The sequence below is a fragment of the Hyaloscypha bicolor genome (assembly GCF_002865645.1).
Source record: "Hyaloscypha bicolor E unplaced genomic scaffold K444scaffold_136, whole genome shotgun sequence".
NCBI lineage: Eukaryota > Fungi > Ascomycota > Leotiomycetes > Helotiales > Hyaloscyphaceae > Hyaloscypha > Hyaloscypha bicolor.
This window is the reverse complement of record NW_020194638.1, coordinates 627,501-645,288: the sequence shown is the minus strand read 5'-3', so window position 1 is coordinate 645,288 and position 17,788 is coordinate 627,501. Positions and strand designations below refer to the sequence as shown.

The 17,788-nt window shown below is 27.1% G+C and overlaps 2 protein-coding genes across 2 annotated transcripts; one reads left to right on the top strand and one right to left on the bottom strand.

Moving 5' to 3' along the window:
- Positions 1-3,775: 3,775 nt before the first annotated feature.
- K444DRAFT_540439 (uncharacterized protein) lies at positions 3,776-4,024 on the top strand (the record flags this gene model as incomplete). The annotated part of the gene is made up of 1 exon (XM_024875716.1): positions 3,776-4,024. A coding segment is annotated over one exon (249 nt), but the record flags the coding sequence as incomplete, so codon positions are not given.
- Positions 4,025-15,378: 11,354 nt separating this feature from the next.
- On the bottom strand, positions 15,379-17,110 carry K444DRAFT_618408 (uncharacterized protein). Its single transcript, XM_024881317.1, has one exon. The coding sequence runs from the start codon at positions 17,065-17,067 to the stop codon at positions 15,703-15,705; it is 1,365 nt and encodes a 454-aa protein (XP_024730851.1). The 5' UTR covers positions 17,068-17,110; the 3' UTR covers positions 15,379-15,702.
- Positions 17,111-17,788: the final 678 nt, after the last annotated feature.

Here is a 17,788-nt window from a genome sequence, read left to right as displayed (position 1 = left end):
TTTATTTTCCTAAGAGTTATGCTACATATATAGGGAGACATATATGCAGCTTAGCTATATTTACAATATAGCCTCTGACTATTCTCGCATCTGCAAAGTTCGATTGGGAAAACTTTAACTGCCTCGGAGATCGTGGTTCCGTCCGCTAGCTCGACATCGACTCCTCACACTAGGCTCGAGATGTCTCCACAATCTGGCTCTTCTGTCTCAGCTTCCGACTATGCTCCAACCACGGAAAGTGAAAGACTGGAAGAGTAAAAAATCTACTCAAAAGTCAGCCGTCCATTTCACTTCTTCCCTTTCTTCGTCTATGTTTTCAAACATAAGAAAGACGTACGTGTGGTTACAAGCGCATTATACCACGCGGCAAACGCAGACAACATCTCGAAAACACTACCAGCATAGGTCAAGTCCTGGTGAGGCAGGTAAGCCGCTCCACTGAAGTGAGCGTGCCCTTGCATATATTTGCTCCTCATCGCTTTAACTCAAAAGTTTGTGGGGGAAACGAACCCCTTATGTCACGTGCTGCGCACAGGCGTATATATAGCTTCTTCACCGCCCTTAGGGCACCATCATTCATACATATATTTATACAAACACACCACATTCCACTTCCACAGCTTGTCCAGGCCGTGACACCTCACTTGCTCAATTCCAAGTGCATATGCAATCATTGGGCCTGTGGTGAAGCTGTGAATTGGGTATGCCAATATTGGATGTGCGGAGTTTCTTCTTGGCTGGCAAAGCGCAATTAACAGACTTGCTTAGGCACGAGATTTCTTCAAACGTAGCATTCCTCTTTTATCAAGGTTATTGATAGCAAGCTACCAGGCCATATTGGCTCTGAAATACGAGTGCCAATCGGCAAACCTTTAAAGTCGCATAAGTGGTGGCTCATGATGAGATACTCGGCTATCCCTGGCCTATGCTCAATCAACTTAAGCTTCAGAGGAGCTCCTGGTAGTTTTGCTTATGCATATACACGTCCGAATGTCGTAGCTGCAATTCCAAGCCTTGGGCCTTTCTAAAAAAAAGCTGTATATACTTTGTCATTTCTACTTGTTTGTGACATGGTATTGTGATACCAGGTTGCTTGATGCTGACTGTCCAAATTCCAAGCCATCAGACCTTCCTAAACAGTGTGACGAAAAGCATGTGGGCAACAATGCGAGCCGCACAGTGACTGTTCAGCGAATTCTTACCTCTTGTTCCATAGTTATCATAAATTTTGGACGTTTGTATATGGTCGATTAGATCACGATGGAAGCCATTGGTCTGTCTAGACCACTCTAAGCATACAAGGTGCATCAGCTCTGTAACAAATTTGGATGTGCTGACCAAAACCATCGGGCAGGCTCGGCAACGATTGGCGTTTTGCACTATCGATAATAATTAATGCCATAATCGTAAGGTATCGATTATATCAATAGTGCAATTAATTATTTAGCAAGCTAATCCCTATATACGTACGATTTTACCCCTTTTCTAATTCCAGAAGATTCAGAAGTTTAGTAAAGTACTATACTATATATAATAAAGGAAAGGCTCTCTATTATTTACCTATTTAAAGAAAGTATCTAGAATTCTAGTCCTTTTCCAGTACTTAAGGCACTCCTGCATCTCAATTATCTCGGCTTCTAGCTGCCCCCTATCCCAGCTTACCGTATAACGAGCCCCTGAAAGACTCTCTCTGGTTCATTGCTCATTAGTACTATTAAGAGAATATTAATAGCCATATTATAAAAAGTATAGTATTAATAGATATAGAATTTCTCTCTATAATAAAAGTAGCTTATAAGAAAAAACTAAGGAATTCCTTAATTATATAAAGCTTTTTCTAGTTTTAGTAGCTTAAAAGATCTAGTTCTAGCTCTTTCTTATAGTTCTAGTAATACTTTTCTACTATAGGCCTTAAATTAAGAAATATAAAAAGTATATTATATTAGCTATTTTACCTTATTTAATTATCTATTAGAATTAGCCTTTTTATAAGAGCTTTAAAGGCTGCTATATGGCCTGGTAATTTATAAATATAAATAATAATATTATATACTTGGCTAAGTAATCCTAAAAGCCTAAACTTAGCCCTAATTACTTTCTTATTTATAAGCTCTCTAGTTTTCTCCTGGCTATTATATAATTCAAGCTTTTCTATTCTAATTATATCCGTAAATAGAAAGGCTTAGATAATAAGATTAATAATATAGCTAATATAGCAAACTCGCTATTTCTCTATATTTTATTCCCTATTATATAACTTTACTAAAAAGGCTTGAATATATTAATAAAGAATATTATTTAAGGAAGTATTATTAATAATAATAGCCCTAAGCTTTTATATAATACTATAATTCTTAAGAATAGGGCAAAGAATAGAGAACTAGTTCTTTTTACTATAGCCAGGTACTTTCTAGAGAATAAGAAGAGCTTTTTATCTCTTATAATTATATATAATAAAGTATATATAAACTACTAGAAGAAGTAATTAATTTAAGAAGATCTAAATATTAAGTAAAATATAGATAAGTAAGATTACTAATTAAAGAATCTTTTATATAATAATCTTATATTTTCCTTAAGCTTCTTTAACTTTATTATAAACTCTAGAATAAGAGATTATAATCTTGCCTTTATAAGCTCGATTCAGGACTTAGTAAAAGATATAAAATTCCGATTATTTAATAAGAGTAAAAGATAGATTCTATATAATAATTAGAAAGATTAGAGCTTTAGTAATAACTATTATATTAAGGCAAGCTCTAAGGACCTTATTATTAAACTTCTTAATCCCATTTTCCTTTTTAGCTTAAGCTTTATACTAGAGTTATTTGAGTTACTAGTTTATAGTAATTTGGCTCTTACTTTTAGCCTTTAATATCATAATTTAGTAGTAGTAGCTTAAATAATTCTCTATATTTCTTGATATTTATATACTATATAACTTAGTTTTATAAAAGATATAATAAAGAATGTCTTGCTTAAGATTATCTAGAATAGGAATATAATAAAATTCCTAATAAGGTACTCTTAACTTTAATATATCTAGAGTACTTGGAGTAGAATCTACTAAAACTAATTACGTAAATAATAAATCTGGTTTAAGTAAAGAAGATATTTTAATAATATTTTTAGAAAAAATTAGTATATAAGGCAAGGAAAATAGAGAGAAGAAAAGAGAGAGAGAGAAGAAAAAAATAGGGGAATGCAGGGTAAAAGCGGTGGAATAATTATTTAGTAATCGATTACTAATCGATTACTCAGCAATCGTTGCCGAGCCTGCCATCGGGACCTTCAAGAGATGCTAGAATGTAGAAAAGTATAAATAAGGCAAACTGGCACGCTCAATGGGAAGTCAAAGCTCGGGATTTTTCAAGAACAATTCAATTTCTCCTTCTTGGACAACGTTACAATGCGGCTCCTTACCGTCGCCACCTCTACCCTCCTTTGTGGTTTCTCGTTTGCAGTCCCCACTCCTCACAATGGGCATATCCTTCACGAGAAACGGGAATCTTTCATTCAGCTAGTACTGCGACATCGGGCACCGCCCACGACAACGCTACCTGTCAGAATTGGCCTTTCTCAAAGCAACCTCGACATTGCCAATGGGCTTCTGACGTAACTCTCCTATCCTATGTCTGGCAAGTATGGGCAGCATATGAGTGCAAAAGAAGTCGGCGACTTGTTCAAGCCTTCGAGCACGTCAATTAAATCCGTGAAGACCTGGCTTCATTCATCTGGAATCGACACCGATCGCCACTAATTGTCTCCCGGCCTCGGATGGCTCAAATTTGACGCTACGGTTGAGAAGCTGGAATCACCTCTTTCCACCGAATATAACATCTACGAACATTCCGACACAGAGGAATTGCACATTGAATGCGATGAATATCATGTTCCAGTTGCCACCCACCCCCGTTTGGATTTCATCTCTCCAACTAGCCATTATACTAATTCTGGGAGTTCAAAACCTTATTTGAAGCAAGTATACTTTTCCTCTTTTTATACTAAAGTTATATTTATATAATATATATAAAGTTATATATAATAAATCTTAAATATTAATTAAGGAAATTAATAACTCTTATATATTATTATTATATTACTATTTATATTATAAGCTTTAAGCTTAGAATTCTCTAATTATATATATATATTATTAGAATTATTATTTAAAGAAAGCTTTCTCAAATTTTATAAAAGAAATAAAGATTAGTTTTATATTAATTTTTAAAATTATAATTTTATAACTTACTAATTTGTTATATTATTTTATTAATTACTTTCTAATAAAAAATTTTTTTTTTTATTTTTTTTAATTTTTTTTTAAAAAACTTTTTATAATATAAATTAAATATTTAAATCTTAAAAGATTTTTTTTAATTTAAATATATTTTTAAAATATTTATAATAGCTTTTATTAAATACTATTAAAATTACTTTTAAAGCTTATTATATTATAAAAAGAAATAAGTTTTAATTTTATTTTAAAAGATTTTTTTATAAGTATTATTAAATAATAAAAAAACTTATAAATAAGGTTTTTTATAAAATATACTAATTAATTATATTTACTAGTTCCTGCTTTTATTAAAGGGCTTTAACTTTAATTTATAAACTTTCTATTATTTTTTAAATAATATTATTTTAATTATTATTAAAATTGAGAAATTTATTACTAGCTTTTAAAAGCTTATAAAAGGCCTTATTTAAGATATTAAATAATTCTTTAATATTACTTTTATTAAAAATAATTCAATTAACTTCTTTTATAAAAAATATATTTAATAAAAAGTTATATATTTATAAATTTCGAAATATAATTATTTATTAAATTACTTCTTTTAAGAATAAAGAAATTAGCTTATAAGACATTTATTAGTAATTTTTAAAATTTAATCTTGAATTTGTATTAAATATTTTACTAGAATTAATTTTATTATTATATAAATACAAGTAGTAAAAAGCTTAGCTTTATTTATTTAATAGCTCTTTATTATTTAACTAGATTTAAAAGCTTTTTATAAGCTTCTATTTAAATAACTATTTTATATAAATTACTATTTCTTATTATTTATAATAATTATAAGCCCGAAATACTAGCTATATATCTTTATTTATAATTAGTAAATATTCTAATAATTATAACTATTAAAAGAATACATTTCACCTGTTTTTATAATCTCTTTTTTTATTTCTCTCTTTAAAATAATAATAGCTTTACTAGTTTCTAATATATATTTTACTAATTAAAAAAACTTTCTTAAATAATATATAATACTTTATTAATTCTAATATTTCAGAAGCTTTTTATTTACTTTTTATAAAATTTTCTCTTTTTCTTATAAATAATTAAATAATTAAATAATTAAATAATTAAATAATTAAATAATTAAATAATTAAATAATTAAATAATTAAATAATTAAATATTAAATAAAATACTTTTTTAATAATATAAAATATAGAAATAAAACTAGAAATAAAAAAGAAATATAATTAAAAGCTTTATATTTAGCTTATTTTAATAATATTAAAGAGAAATACTTACTTATTTAGATTTAAGAAATATATTATTAAATACTCGAATTAGTTAGTATAAAGCTTTTAGTATTAAAATATCTGAAATTAGATATATTATATAATAGAATTAGCTCTATTTATATTATATTTTAAGTTATTTATTTTCTAATAAAGGCTTTTTTTTAGAATATTATATAAGCTTTTTATAATAAATTTTAGTTATTAGAAAATAATATATAAAAATAAATAAAAGAGAATTATAAAAGAATTCTAGATTATAGTAAAATAGATTTAGAAGCTTCTAAAATCTGAATTAATAATTAGTATTAAGTTCTTATATAAGTTTAAATATATTAAATTGCAGAAATTAAAGAATTTCTAGTAATTAAAAATATTCTTTAAATAATAATAGCCAAGTTTTTATTTATTTAGGAAATATAATAATTTATTTTAGTAATTAAAGCTAATATACTTAAAGAACCTGTTTATATACTCGAGTAATATAAAAGAATCTTTAAGGCTTTAATTTAGTAAAATAAATACTTTTTATTTAGAATCTTTATCTCTTTTATTAGAAGATCTAATAAATATTTATATATTTATAAGAAAATAAAAATAGAAAAGTATTTATAAAACCCTATTAACTACTTTATTCTAGAGCTTATAATTATTAGTTCCTATATTAAAAAACTGATTTTATACTTTATAAATAAATAATTAAAAGCTATATAAAAATATTTAATAAAGAAATATAAAAAGCTATATAAATAGGCATTAAAAAAAATTAAATAAAGAATAAAAAGAAATTATTAGAAGATTTTAAATATTAATAGTATATATAATATAGTTTCCTGGCTTTAAGCTTATTAAACTATTTAGGGCTAGAGCTAGGCTTTTTTTTGAAACTAAATATATTTGTAATAGCAGAAATAAAATAATAAAATAAGGCTTAAAAATAAATAATTTTCTATATCTTAAGAATTTAAAGTTAAAGAATATAAGGCACGTAATAATAAGGTAATATATAAGTAATTAAGATAAGTAAGCTATAAAGTAATACTTGCAAGTATAACTAATTTCAAGAGTTAATTCTAATAAAAAACTAATTAATATCCCTTTCTAAAACTAGAAGTATTTCCCTATATATTCCCTAGTACTTAGCTAAGCCTATAAAGCACTTTACTTAACTAAGAAATATAATCTCATATAATTCATATAATTCCGATTACTTATATAATTCTAATTATAAGCTTTACCTAAAATAGGAAACTAGATCTATAATATCTAATACTTATTTATATACTATTATATATATTTATTATATTAATTTCCTCTCTAGGCCCTTATTCCTAAGAGGCCTAAGAGAACTATAAATAGCTTTATAAATAATTCCCTAAAACCTTTCTAGCTATTAGTTCTCCCTAAAAACTTCCTATAATTACCCTATTATTATACTAGGTAATAGACTTGAGAATATAGTTTATTAATCCTGCCTAGCTAATTCGCAAATTACCTCTAGTAATTTCCCCTTATAAAGGTAATACGGGTATAATATATATTATTAGAGAGGAAGCTTTTCCGGTTTTCTAATTAGTTTATAAATCCTAACTTAGCCTCTATTTGCAAATAAATTATTATTCTATAGGCCTAAAAGCTTAGAAAAGTTAATCTAATTTTCTGGTTTATTTATGAATTTCTTTTTTAGAATTTTCTAGATATTTCTAATATAAAGCCGATTCCGAATTCGTAATTACTATTTGGAAAGAAAATATTATAAAAAGGCCTCTCTTTTCCTACTAACTAATTTTTTCTTTCCTTAATTATAATACTATACCTAGCTTCTTCTTATTTCTTATTTTCCTTCTTTAAGCCTTTTTTAAGCTCTTTTAAGTTCCTTTAAGCTTTATTTAAGCTTTATTTAAGTTCTTTTCTAATTCCCTCTTTTATTTCTTTATTTATTAAAATAAATACTTCTTTTAATACTTATTAGCCTATTACTACTTATTTGGCTAATACTTTTATATTCTTAATTTGCCCTTATTACTTTTAATATTCCAAGAATATTACTAAGTTTCCTAACCTTACTTATATTAAAAGTAATAATTACTTAGTATATAATTACTACTACTTTAAAAATAAGAAATATAATTCTATAAATTATAATTTCCTTTATTTATTCCCTATTCTAATACTATTTAAGGTTTCTTAAGTATATATAATATAATTAAACCGCCTTCTTTAAGCTATTAATATATATAAGTATCTTTCCTATTTTTTACCTAAAAGAGAAAAGGCTATTACTATTTTTCTTTTATACTAAATAATATATACTTCTTATATTAAAGCTATTATTTAAGGCTAATAAATTCCCCTAATAATTTAAGAAATAGATTAAGTAATTCTTACTAGCTTAGTATAAGTATAAAGTACTCTTAATAATATAATTAATATTCTTTAGTATTAAGTAAGCTTACTTTTTTCTTATTTCTTACTAATAGCTAATAATTTTATAGGCTAATTTATTACTTATTTCTCGAGAGAATCCTAATAAAGATAATAATAAGAATAATAAAAAGTAATTATAAAAATAAGATATTTATAAAATATAGAAATTAAAGTTTTTAGAATTCTTAATAATTTTTATATAGTTTTTCCAAGAATAAATATATAGTTTTTAATAGTTTCCTAATAAAAGTATTTATTTTTTATATCTCTATTTAGCTAATAGTATTATAATATTACTCTTTTCCAAGTATTCTTATAATTCTTAAGCTATATTCTCTAAATTACTTAGTAATTCCTATATATTATTTACTAGTAAGTAGCCCTTTTAATAAATAAGATATTTCTTTTCTTTTTTACTTTTTCTATAAATTATAATAGATTCTATCTCGAATTTTTCTTTATCCTTAATCTTAACTAGTTCTGGTTTTACTATAGTACTAGCTTGCGAGTATTATGGTTCTAAGAAAGAAATATAGAAAATATTATAAATCTAATATAATAGTAATAATTTCAAGTAATATATCTATTTATATATTCTTATAACTTCTAGAACTTTAAAGAAGCCGAGATATCTATTTACTAGCTTTATACTAGGTTATAGCTATTAAATATTTTTTATATAAAGCATGACTTTATTATATATATTAAACTTCTTATTAATATATTTCTTATTATAGTACTTTTTCTATATATTTATTATTTCTTATTATTATTTCTCTAGTACTTCCCGTTCTACTTAAATCCTCTATATTCTTTTCTATATTACTAGTACTTCTTTTTCTGAAATATTATTCTTAATATATAGTTTAATACTAGGATAGAATTTATATAATATATAAAATAAAGAAATTCCTATTATTAAATATATAAAGTTATTATATATAAATTTTATAAGAATAAGCTTTATTACCTAGTTATTCTACTAGTAACTAGTATAGTACCTTAAGTACTATTCCAGAGTTTGGTTTAGATTCTTTATTTATTTATTAGTTTATAGGTAAAATACTATATTTAGCTATTATTAAACCTTTAAATAAAAGTATAGACTTAACTAGAACTTGCTTATAAAAACAGATTCTTTATTAGAAATTATATCTATAGATATACTAAAGTCTTTAATAATATAATATATAAATAACTTTACTAACTCAGGAGCCAAGATTTCCTTAATAATTAAAATATATTATATTATTTTCGTATATTTATTAATAATAATAAATATAAAATTATATATCTTATTACGAAACCTAGAAAGAAGTAGCCCTATAATAAAGTTTATAGTAATTTCTTACTATAGCTTAGAGAGGAAAGGAAATAAACTAAGTATATTATATAATAAATATCTCTTTACCTTAGTTTATTAATATATAAGGCAAGTTCTAATATAGTCTTTTATATTCTTTTTTATATTTTACTAGAAGTACTTTTTCTAGAAAATCTCTAATATCTTACTAATACTAAAATACTTACTCATAGGATTATTATAGTTAGCTTATAGTAATTCTTTTTTAAGAACCGGCTTATTTAGTATATAAATAGTACCCTAATATCTTAATAACTCAGATATATTAAGTTCCTAAGTCTTAATAGCTCTAGTAAAGGTTCTCTTTAAAAACTATTTATATTACTAGTATTATACTAATAAATTAAGCCTTTAGTATTATAATAATAGTTTAAGTAATATCTCTCTATTTTTCTCATATATTATTTTAGATCTAGTTACTTATATAACTAGAATTCGTAATATATACTATTTATAACTAGCTATACTAATAATAGGCTCAAGTAATAATATCTCTAGTATTATTCTATTACTAAAATAAACTTCTCTTTCGGAATTCCTTAATATCTTACTAATTAAGAAATACTTATCTCTTTTTTCCTAGACCTTAAATTATAGTATTATAGGAATAGTATAGTATCCTATTATTACTACTTATAAGGCTCTCTATTTTATATTTTATAGCTTATTATAAAGTATAAGTAATAAAGTATCTTTATTTATACTTACTATAAAGTCTGGCTATCTTAATAGCCTATTAGTAGGATTATTATACCCTAACTAGTATTCTAAGATAAAGTTAAAGATAGCTAGCTTCTTTATCTATTTTATTTATTAATTATTTAGTTTTTTCTTAGTTATAAAGTATTTTAAGTTATTATAATCTGTCTTAATAATAATAATATACCGGATATATATTAGGTAATATTACTAAGTACGAAATACTAGAATAATAGCCAAGAGCTTAGAATTATATATCTTATATCTACTTTTAATTATAGTTATTTTTTTTAAATAAAAAGTAATAAGGTATTACCTAGCTTCTGCTTTCTTACTAAAAAGCTAGGAAATTATACCTATAATTATAAATCCTAAAGTATTTATTTTTATATAAATTTTTAAGACTAGATTAAAATAATAAAAAATTAGTACTATTATAAATATAATTTATAGCTTTTTAAAAGCCTTATTTGCCTTATTTATCTAGCTAAAATAATATTATGGGTTTTTACTAGTTTTTAATAAATTAGTTAATTCTTTTATTATCTTAAAGTATTTATAAATAAACCTTTAGTAAAAGTTAGTAAAACCCAAAAATACTTGAATTTCTTAGATATTATTTTTTAGGGCCGGCTATTCCCTAATAATTATAATTTTACTAGCTTCTATTTTTATACTATCTGAGCTAATTATAAATTTCAGGAACTTTATTTTCTCTATATTAAACTCGTATTTTACTAAGTTTATAAAGAGCTAGTATTATTATAATTATTCGAGTATATATTAGACTACTATTATATATTATTTTGGATTTTTTAAATAAATCAAAATATTATCTAGATAAACTATATAAATAATATTTATAAGACTTATTAATATATAATTAATATATATCTGAAATATTACTAAAGTATTAGATAATCTAAAAAATATAATATAGTACTTAAAATATTTATAATATATTTGAAATACTATCTTTTACTTATTATTTTCTCGTATTTATAACTAATAATAAGTATTCTTTAAGTCTAGCTTTATATATCTTTACTTTATAAAGCCTATCTATAATCTTATTAATAAGTAGTAATAGTATTTAGTTCTTAATAGTAATCTTATTTAGATCCCGGTAATTAATATATAGATATAGGCTATTTTCTTTCTTTAGAATAAATATAATTAAGGTACTAGCTAGGCTAGTAAAATAATAAATCCATTTTTTCTCTAGGCTAGTATTAAGATATTCTCAAAGAACTTTAAGCTTTCTTTCTAATAAAGCATATATAGAATTATATAATAATTGAAATTCTAGTTCTAGATTTACATAATACTTTATTATATAGTACTTAGGTAATATACTTATAGCCTTTATAAAGAATACTTAGAAAAAGTACTAATATTTCTTAAGAAATATAATTATCTCATTAGTAATAATAGTAATAATTCTTTAGCTATTTATTATAAAATAAGTAATTAATAGAAAAATATATACCTTATACTTTATTACTTTAATAAACTTCTTAGTATTTAGAACTTTAACTTTCTATAATTAAATCTAATATCTCTATATTACTTCCCTAAAAGAAATTATGAAATTAATCTAATAAAGCTATAGGAATTCAAGTATTATATTAATATAATTCGGATTAAAATTATATAATATAAAGTATATATTAGCCTTTTTTTAGTTCCCTAGTATATTTTTAATAGTAATTCCAAGAATATAATCTCTATATAAATAAGATTTTTCTTTTTTCTAGTAAGAATAAAGGAATTATCCTTAATATTAATAAAATACTTATATCTAAAGCTAATTTTCTTTTTATATAATTAGCCTCTATACCCGAGTTTACTAATACTCTAACTCTTTACTTACTTTTTATTATCTTAATAGTAACCTTAATTACTATTCTCGTTTTAGAGGCCTTACTTTCCGTAATATAAATAAGTATAATTATTACGGGATATATTTATTTCCTGGCTTCTTTAGTTCTAGATACTTATATATTTTATAGCCAGACTTATTATAATTATAATAAGTCGGTTTCCCTTAATTAGGGCAAGTAGTAATATAGTAATTCTTTTTCTAGTAAATAAAGCAAATTATATCCGGTCTTATAAATCCTAATATAAGTATTATATTAGATTTTATTATTATATTTTTATTATTCCGGTTTTATAAACCTTATAATAGAAATATATTTCTCTTTTATTTTCCTTTATTATTTCCTTTTTCTTTTTTCTTATTTTCTTTCTTTTATTATCCTATTAGCTTATTATTATATTCTTATTAAGTAAATAGATTTAAATTATTCTTAATTCTTATAGCTATAGAAATAAGCTTCTTTTTTTCTTATAAAGTATTTTCTTAATAATTAATCTTGTCCCAAATCTCTTATCTTAAACTACTAAATAAATTATTTTACTTTTATAATAAACCCGTATATCTTAAGTTATTTAATAGGCTATCTAAGTAAGATATAAAGCTTTAGATACTTTAGTCTAGCCATTATTTAGTATTCTTAAACTTAGTAAAAATATTATTACTATAGTTCTCTGGATCTAAAATAGAATTCTTTATAAATTTAATAAAGGTTTCCTAATTTGTAGTATTAATACCTACTAATTACTTCTTATATTTTCAGATATTCCTAGCTATATTCTTAAAATAAGAAATATAATATATAATCTTTATTATATTAATAGCCTAGGTAATCCTATTATTTTTATACTACTTTAACTTTACCTAATAAAAGAAGTCCTGGGCTTCTTTAATACTCTTTCCCTAGTAAGTAGATAGTTCTCGGGTTTTTAAAGCCCTCTAAACTAAGAATACTACCGGAAATATAATAGGTTCTATACCGGATATCTAAATATCTTTAAGATAACGGATCTAAGCTTCTAGTTTTTCTAGATCTTCTCTCTATTATATCTCTATTTCTAACTTAGTAATATAATAGCAAGCCGCTACTAATTTCTCTATTATTATTATCCTACTTACTAGTTCTAGAAGTATTTGAGTTCTATTTCCTTCTCCTAATTAGGTAATATAAAGAGTACTTAACTAGGTACTTCCCTAAATACCCGGTTAGGTTACTCTAGTAATAGTAAAGGCACTTTTCCTAGTTAATACTCTAGCTATTAATATTTTATTTATTAATAGCTTAACTATCTCGTAATAAACTACTTCCCAAAGGTTAGATTAATTAGAATATAAGGTATATAATAGCAGGGTAATATATAAGTAGTTAAGGTAAGTAAGCTATAAAGTAATACTTATAAGTATAACTAATTCCAAGAATTAATTCTAATAAAAGACTAATTAATATCCCTTTCTAAAGCTAGGAGCGTTTCCCTATATATTTCCTAGTATTTAGCTAAGCCTGTAAAGCACTTTACTTAACTAGGAAATATGATCCTATATAATTTATATAATTCCGATTGCCTATATAATTCCGATTATAAGCTTTACCTAAAATAGGAAACTAGATCTATAATATCTAATACCTGTCTATATACTATTACGTGTACTTATTATAAAGAGGAATAGAAGTAAGGTATAATAGTAAATAAATAAATATAGCTAAGACTCCTAAAATACCGAGCTTTAAAAGCGAGCTTAATTTGAATTATAGCTTGAAACCTTAGCTAAAACTAACTTCTTTAGCTAAAATTATATTTATATTAACTATATAATACTAGCTATTATAATATTACTAGAAATATCTAGAAATACTTTATTTCTTATTCTTTTTTTTATTTAGGTTTTATTAGCTTAATATAAGATACTAGAAAATAATAGTTTCTTAGCTTTTATTTAGAATAAATAAATTATATATATATTTCTTTTTTATTAGTTTATTAGAAATATATAATATTATTATATAATTATAAAATACTATTTATATAAATTAGTAAAATAGTTTTTTAATTTTTTTTAGAAATAGGAATTATAATATTATAATATTAATATATAATTCCTAAATTTATTAAGTCTAATAGAATCTAGTTTACTAATTAAGTTATTTATATAATATAAGGTTATATAATTACATCTTGTATTTTATATCTTATTATTTATATCTTATATTCCGAATCCCGTAATTATATATATAACTTCTAAAGAAATAATTATACTAATAAATATTTTAGTTTTATTTAAAATAAAAAAATAATTTAAATTTTTTAAATAAATATAATATTATTTAATTAAGCTAGCTTTAATTTTAAATTAATACTATAATATAGTTTATAATTATTCTAATTATATATATAATTATATAACTAATATATTAAATAAAATAAATAAAATAAAATAGAATAATAGCTATTATTTTTATTTTATTTATATATATAATTAAGATAGCCTAATTAGGTACGGCTTTAAAAGGCCTATATCTAGTATTACTAAATACTATTTTATTATCTAATTAGATAATAATAATATTTAATAAATAAATTAAATTTTAGTAATAATTAGTTTATTTATTATAAAAAATCTATATTTAAATAGCCTTATATAAATATTAGCTTAGCTTATATAAGGCTATTTAATAAATACTTTAGTTCTTTTTTTAAATTTAAATATATATTAATTTACTATAATTAATTAATTTTTATATAACTTTTATATAATTATTTATATTATTTATAAATAACTTAAATAATTCTTTAATATACTATATATAACTAATTACTTAAGTTATTTAAATAGCTATTATAATAAATAAATATAATAATAAAATAGATATTAGATATTATTAGATTAGATTTCCTAATTAAGAATAATACTTATATAGAATTATATTTCCTAATTAAGGCTAGTGCTTGCATATATCCAGCTAGGCTCTAGGGGGTATATAAAGGCACATATAGCTTTAGAAGGAGGCTTTGATTAGTCTCTTACTAGAGTTACTTCTTGGAATTACTACTTGCAAGCGTCACTCGACCTTGACTACTTATGCAGTACCCTGCTATTTGAGCGCCTCATAGCTACTCATTGAGTATTGAGTAGAGTATACATAGCGCTCCAATTGGTTAAGTAGAGTATAAGTAGAACCCACTACTCTACTCTACTCATTTGACACGCTGTCTATAAGGCAATTAGAAAGCTAGTGTTTCTGGCGTCGAGATTTTTAATTGGAAAAAGCTGAACTCGTGTAGCGGAAGTTGCTCCATATGTGGAAGAACCACTCTTATGTTATAGTGGAAATAACGGTGTTCTTCGCAGTTAGCCTTGCAAATATGGGCCGAAAATGCTCAAGAAGGTAAATATTCAAGAAGATTCCGCTCAATCGAGAGAAGCCACTGAACGTTAGTCTAGCTCAAAGTGGTTCATATCAAAATATACACGGATCAGGTAAGATGAATATGTAACTCAATATCATACAAGATAATTAACCACTGAAGCGCTTGGGGCGGAGGAATATCTAGAAAGCTTTCGCATGAGACTCTCGAACCGACTTCCAGATGTCAATCTACATACCTTCCATATGGAAAATCAAATGCCAAAAACGCCGCAGACCCTTTATGCTTTTGAGAGATACACGACATCAAACCAAGAGCGAGTCTCTCCTATGTATCCACATTTAATCATGAGTAGGGGGTAAAGTTCCCTTCATGGGACTATCCCAGACTGCCCCCGCCTACCACCCACCAGAACCAAAGCCAAAGCCACACTCAAGGCCACGAATGTGCCCTAATCCCCTTCCTCCTCAGATCCCGAAACAAATTATAACTCGTCAACAAATCCCCATCCTTCTTCGAAGTCGACGCAATACGCCACGGGCCATTCATCGGCCAGAAATTCACATGATGCTCATACATCAACTCATCAATCAACGCGCTCGCGCCGCCGTTCTCGGGATCATCCGCCAATAAATTCTGGAGGATGGGTTCTTCAATGGGCGCGGAATCGATGTCCAACTTAAGCACGAAAAAATCTTCCGGTTTCACAATTCGCTTGATCATTTCAACCGCATTCAGTTTATCCTCGCCCATCGTCAAGCCAATATTCATCAATGTGTAGATCCCGATCAGATCGGCGGGGACTTGTTCGTACGCCTCGGTATCATCCAAGGTCTCGACTTCAACGGCGACGAATCGATTGAATCTCTGGCCGCGCGCGTGGTAGTTGTCGTAGAACCATTGGCCTGACGCTGCTGAGGAGGCTTTCGTCCAACCACCAAAGTACGAGGAGCCCAGATCGACATGGATATTTTGTGGTGTTGAAAATGTTGTGCCGACTTGCTCGTTATAGACGGGGCGCAGGAAGGAGTGCCATGGTGGGATTCCATGGGTTCGCCATTCTGTGGACTCGACGCCGGCGGCTTTGGTCGTATATGTGTAGGGAGCGAAGCCTTGGGGCAGGATGTGATGTTTCGATTGACCTGGATTGGTGTTGGGGTAGTTCTCAATCGTCAGCTTGTCCGATCCACACCAGAGGTCAAAGGGGTCGCGGAGCATCCCGAATAATGGCTCAATGAGCTGGATGCCATGTCCGGATGCCGGATAAAATTCTCGCTTCTCCTCGTTGTAGCAGACACGTCGGTAGTACATTCGACTCATGTACTGGTCGGCTGGGTCGAGAGTTGTCGTTGGCATGGTATCATATGTTTTCCATTGAATCTTGGGGTCAATGGCAGTTAGATTGATGGCTCGTCCGACGATGGCTCTAGATGCTGCGACGTGTTTTTCTGCCTGTTGAGCTTTGCAGATGTTGGTTCCATCCGGAGTAGTTGGCTGAACGTTTGGCACCTCTTGGAACCATTCGTCTTCGTAGGCGCTGGATTCATACTTGTCAAAGACCCACTTGCAATACTGTCCTTCGGCAGGCTTTGGAGATTCGTGTGCTGGTGGAGGTTCGTGTCCTGGGGGCGGAGGAGTATCCTTCTGTCCATAGGGTGGGGCTTCAAAGGAACTTCCCCTGAGAATATCTGGGAGTTGTCCAAAATTGTATACTCCGACGAAGACCAAGGCTAAAATGATTGCGTACGTCAAAATGATTGCTCGACGCGGCATCCTAGAAAAATCTAGTAGAGACATTGCTTTCTGTGGTGTAGAATGACAATGAGAAATTTACTTGTGCAGGTTGAGATGACGATGGAGATAGCAATGTAGCGCGTCGAATCTAAAGTTAGAGCATCAGACAACCTCCTTAGCGCTAAAATCAGCTTATAAATAAGAGAAGGCTGGGGCCAAATCCGAACTGATCGGCCAGCTTACTGGTGGCAGTGATTGATTCTGAAGACGCTGCACTGTTGGTGGTGGCGTTAACTCCTCCAGCTCCAATTCAATTGCGCCCAATAGCGAGAGCACGTTGAATGGAGCTAACCCAATCTCACCCGCTTGGCTTGTCTCAGGCTGATCGCCCACCCCTTTTTCTTCACAGTATTTCTTTCCTTATTCCTTACTCTTTTCTGCTGCCAAGTGCTACTCCCCCCAATTACTTGTAACAGTGGGTCCACAGAGCACGGACAATCTACCATTCAAACACCCCGGGCAAGAGGACCCATAAATGCAAGTAATTAGGGAGGGGAGTATATAGAACAACTAATTCACAGCGCAAACCGCATGCCAGCCTCGTGTCTAGGATTTTGACCAGTAGCCTTTCCCATCGTCCGGGGCCCCAAAGCTGCCCGGCCAAGCCTCTGCCCCGGGATAAGCTAGGCGCGGAGCAGGGTGTTTTCCTTCAAGAGCTCAATAGGGGTTTTGACCGCGGGAAGTGGAGATTCGATTTTTAGGGGTCATTTTAGCGGCCTTCCTA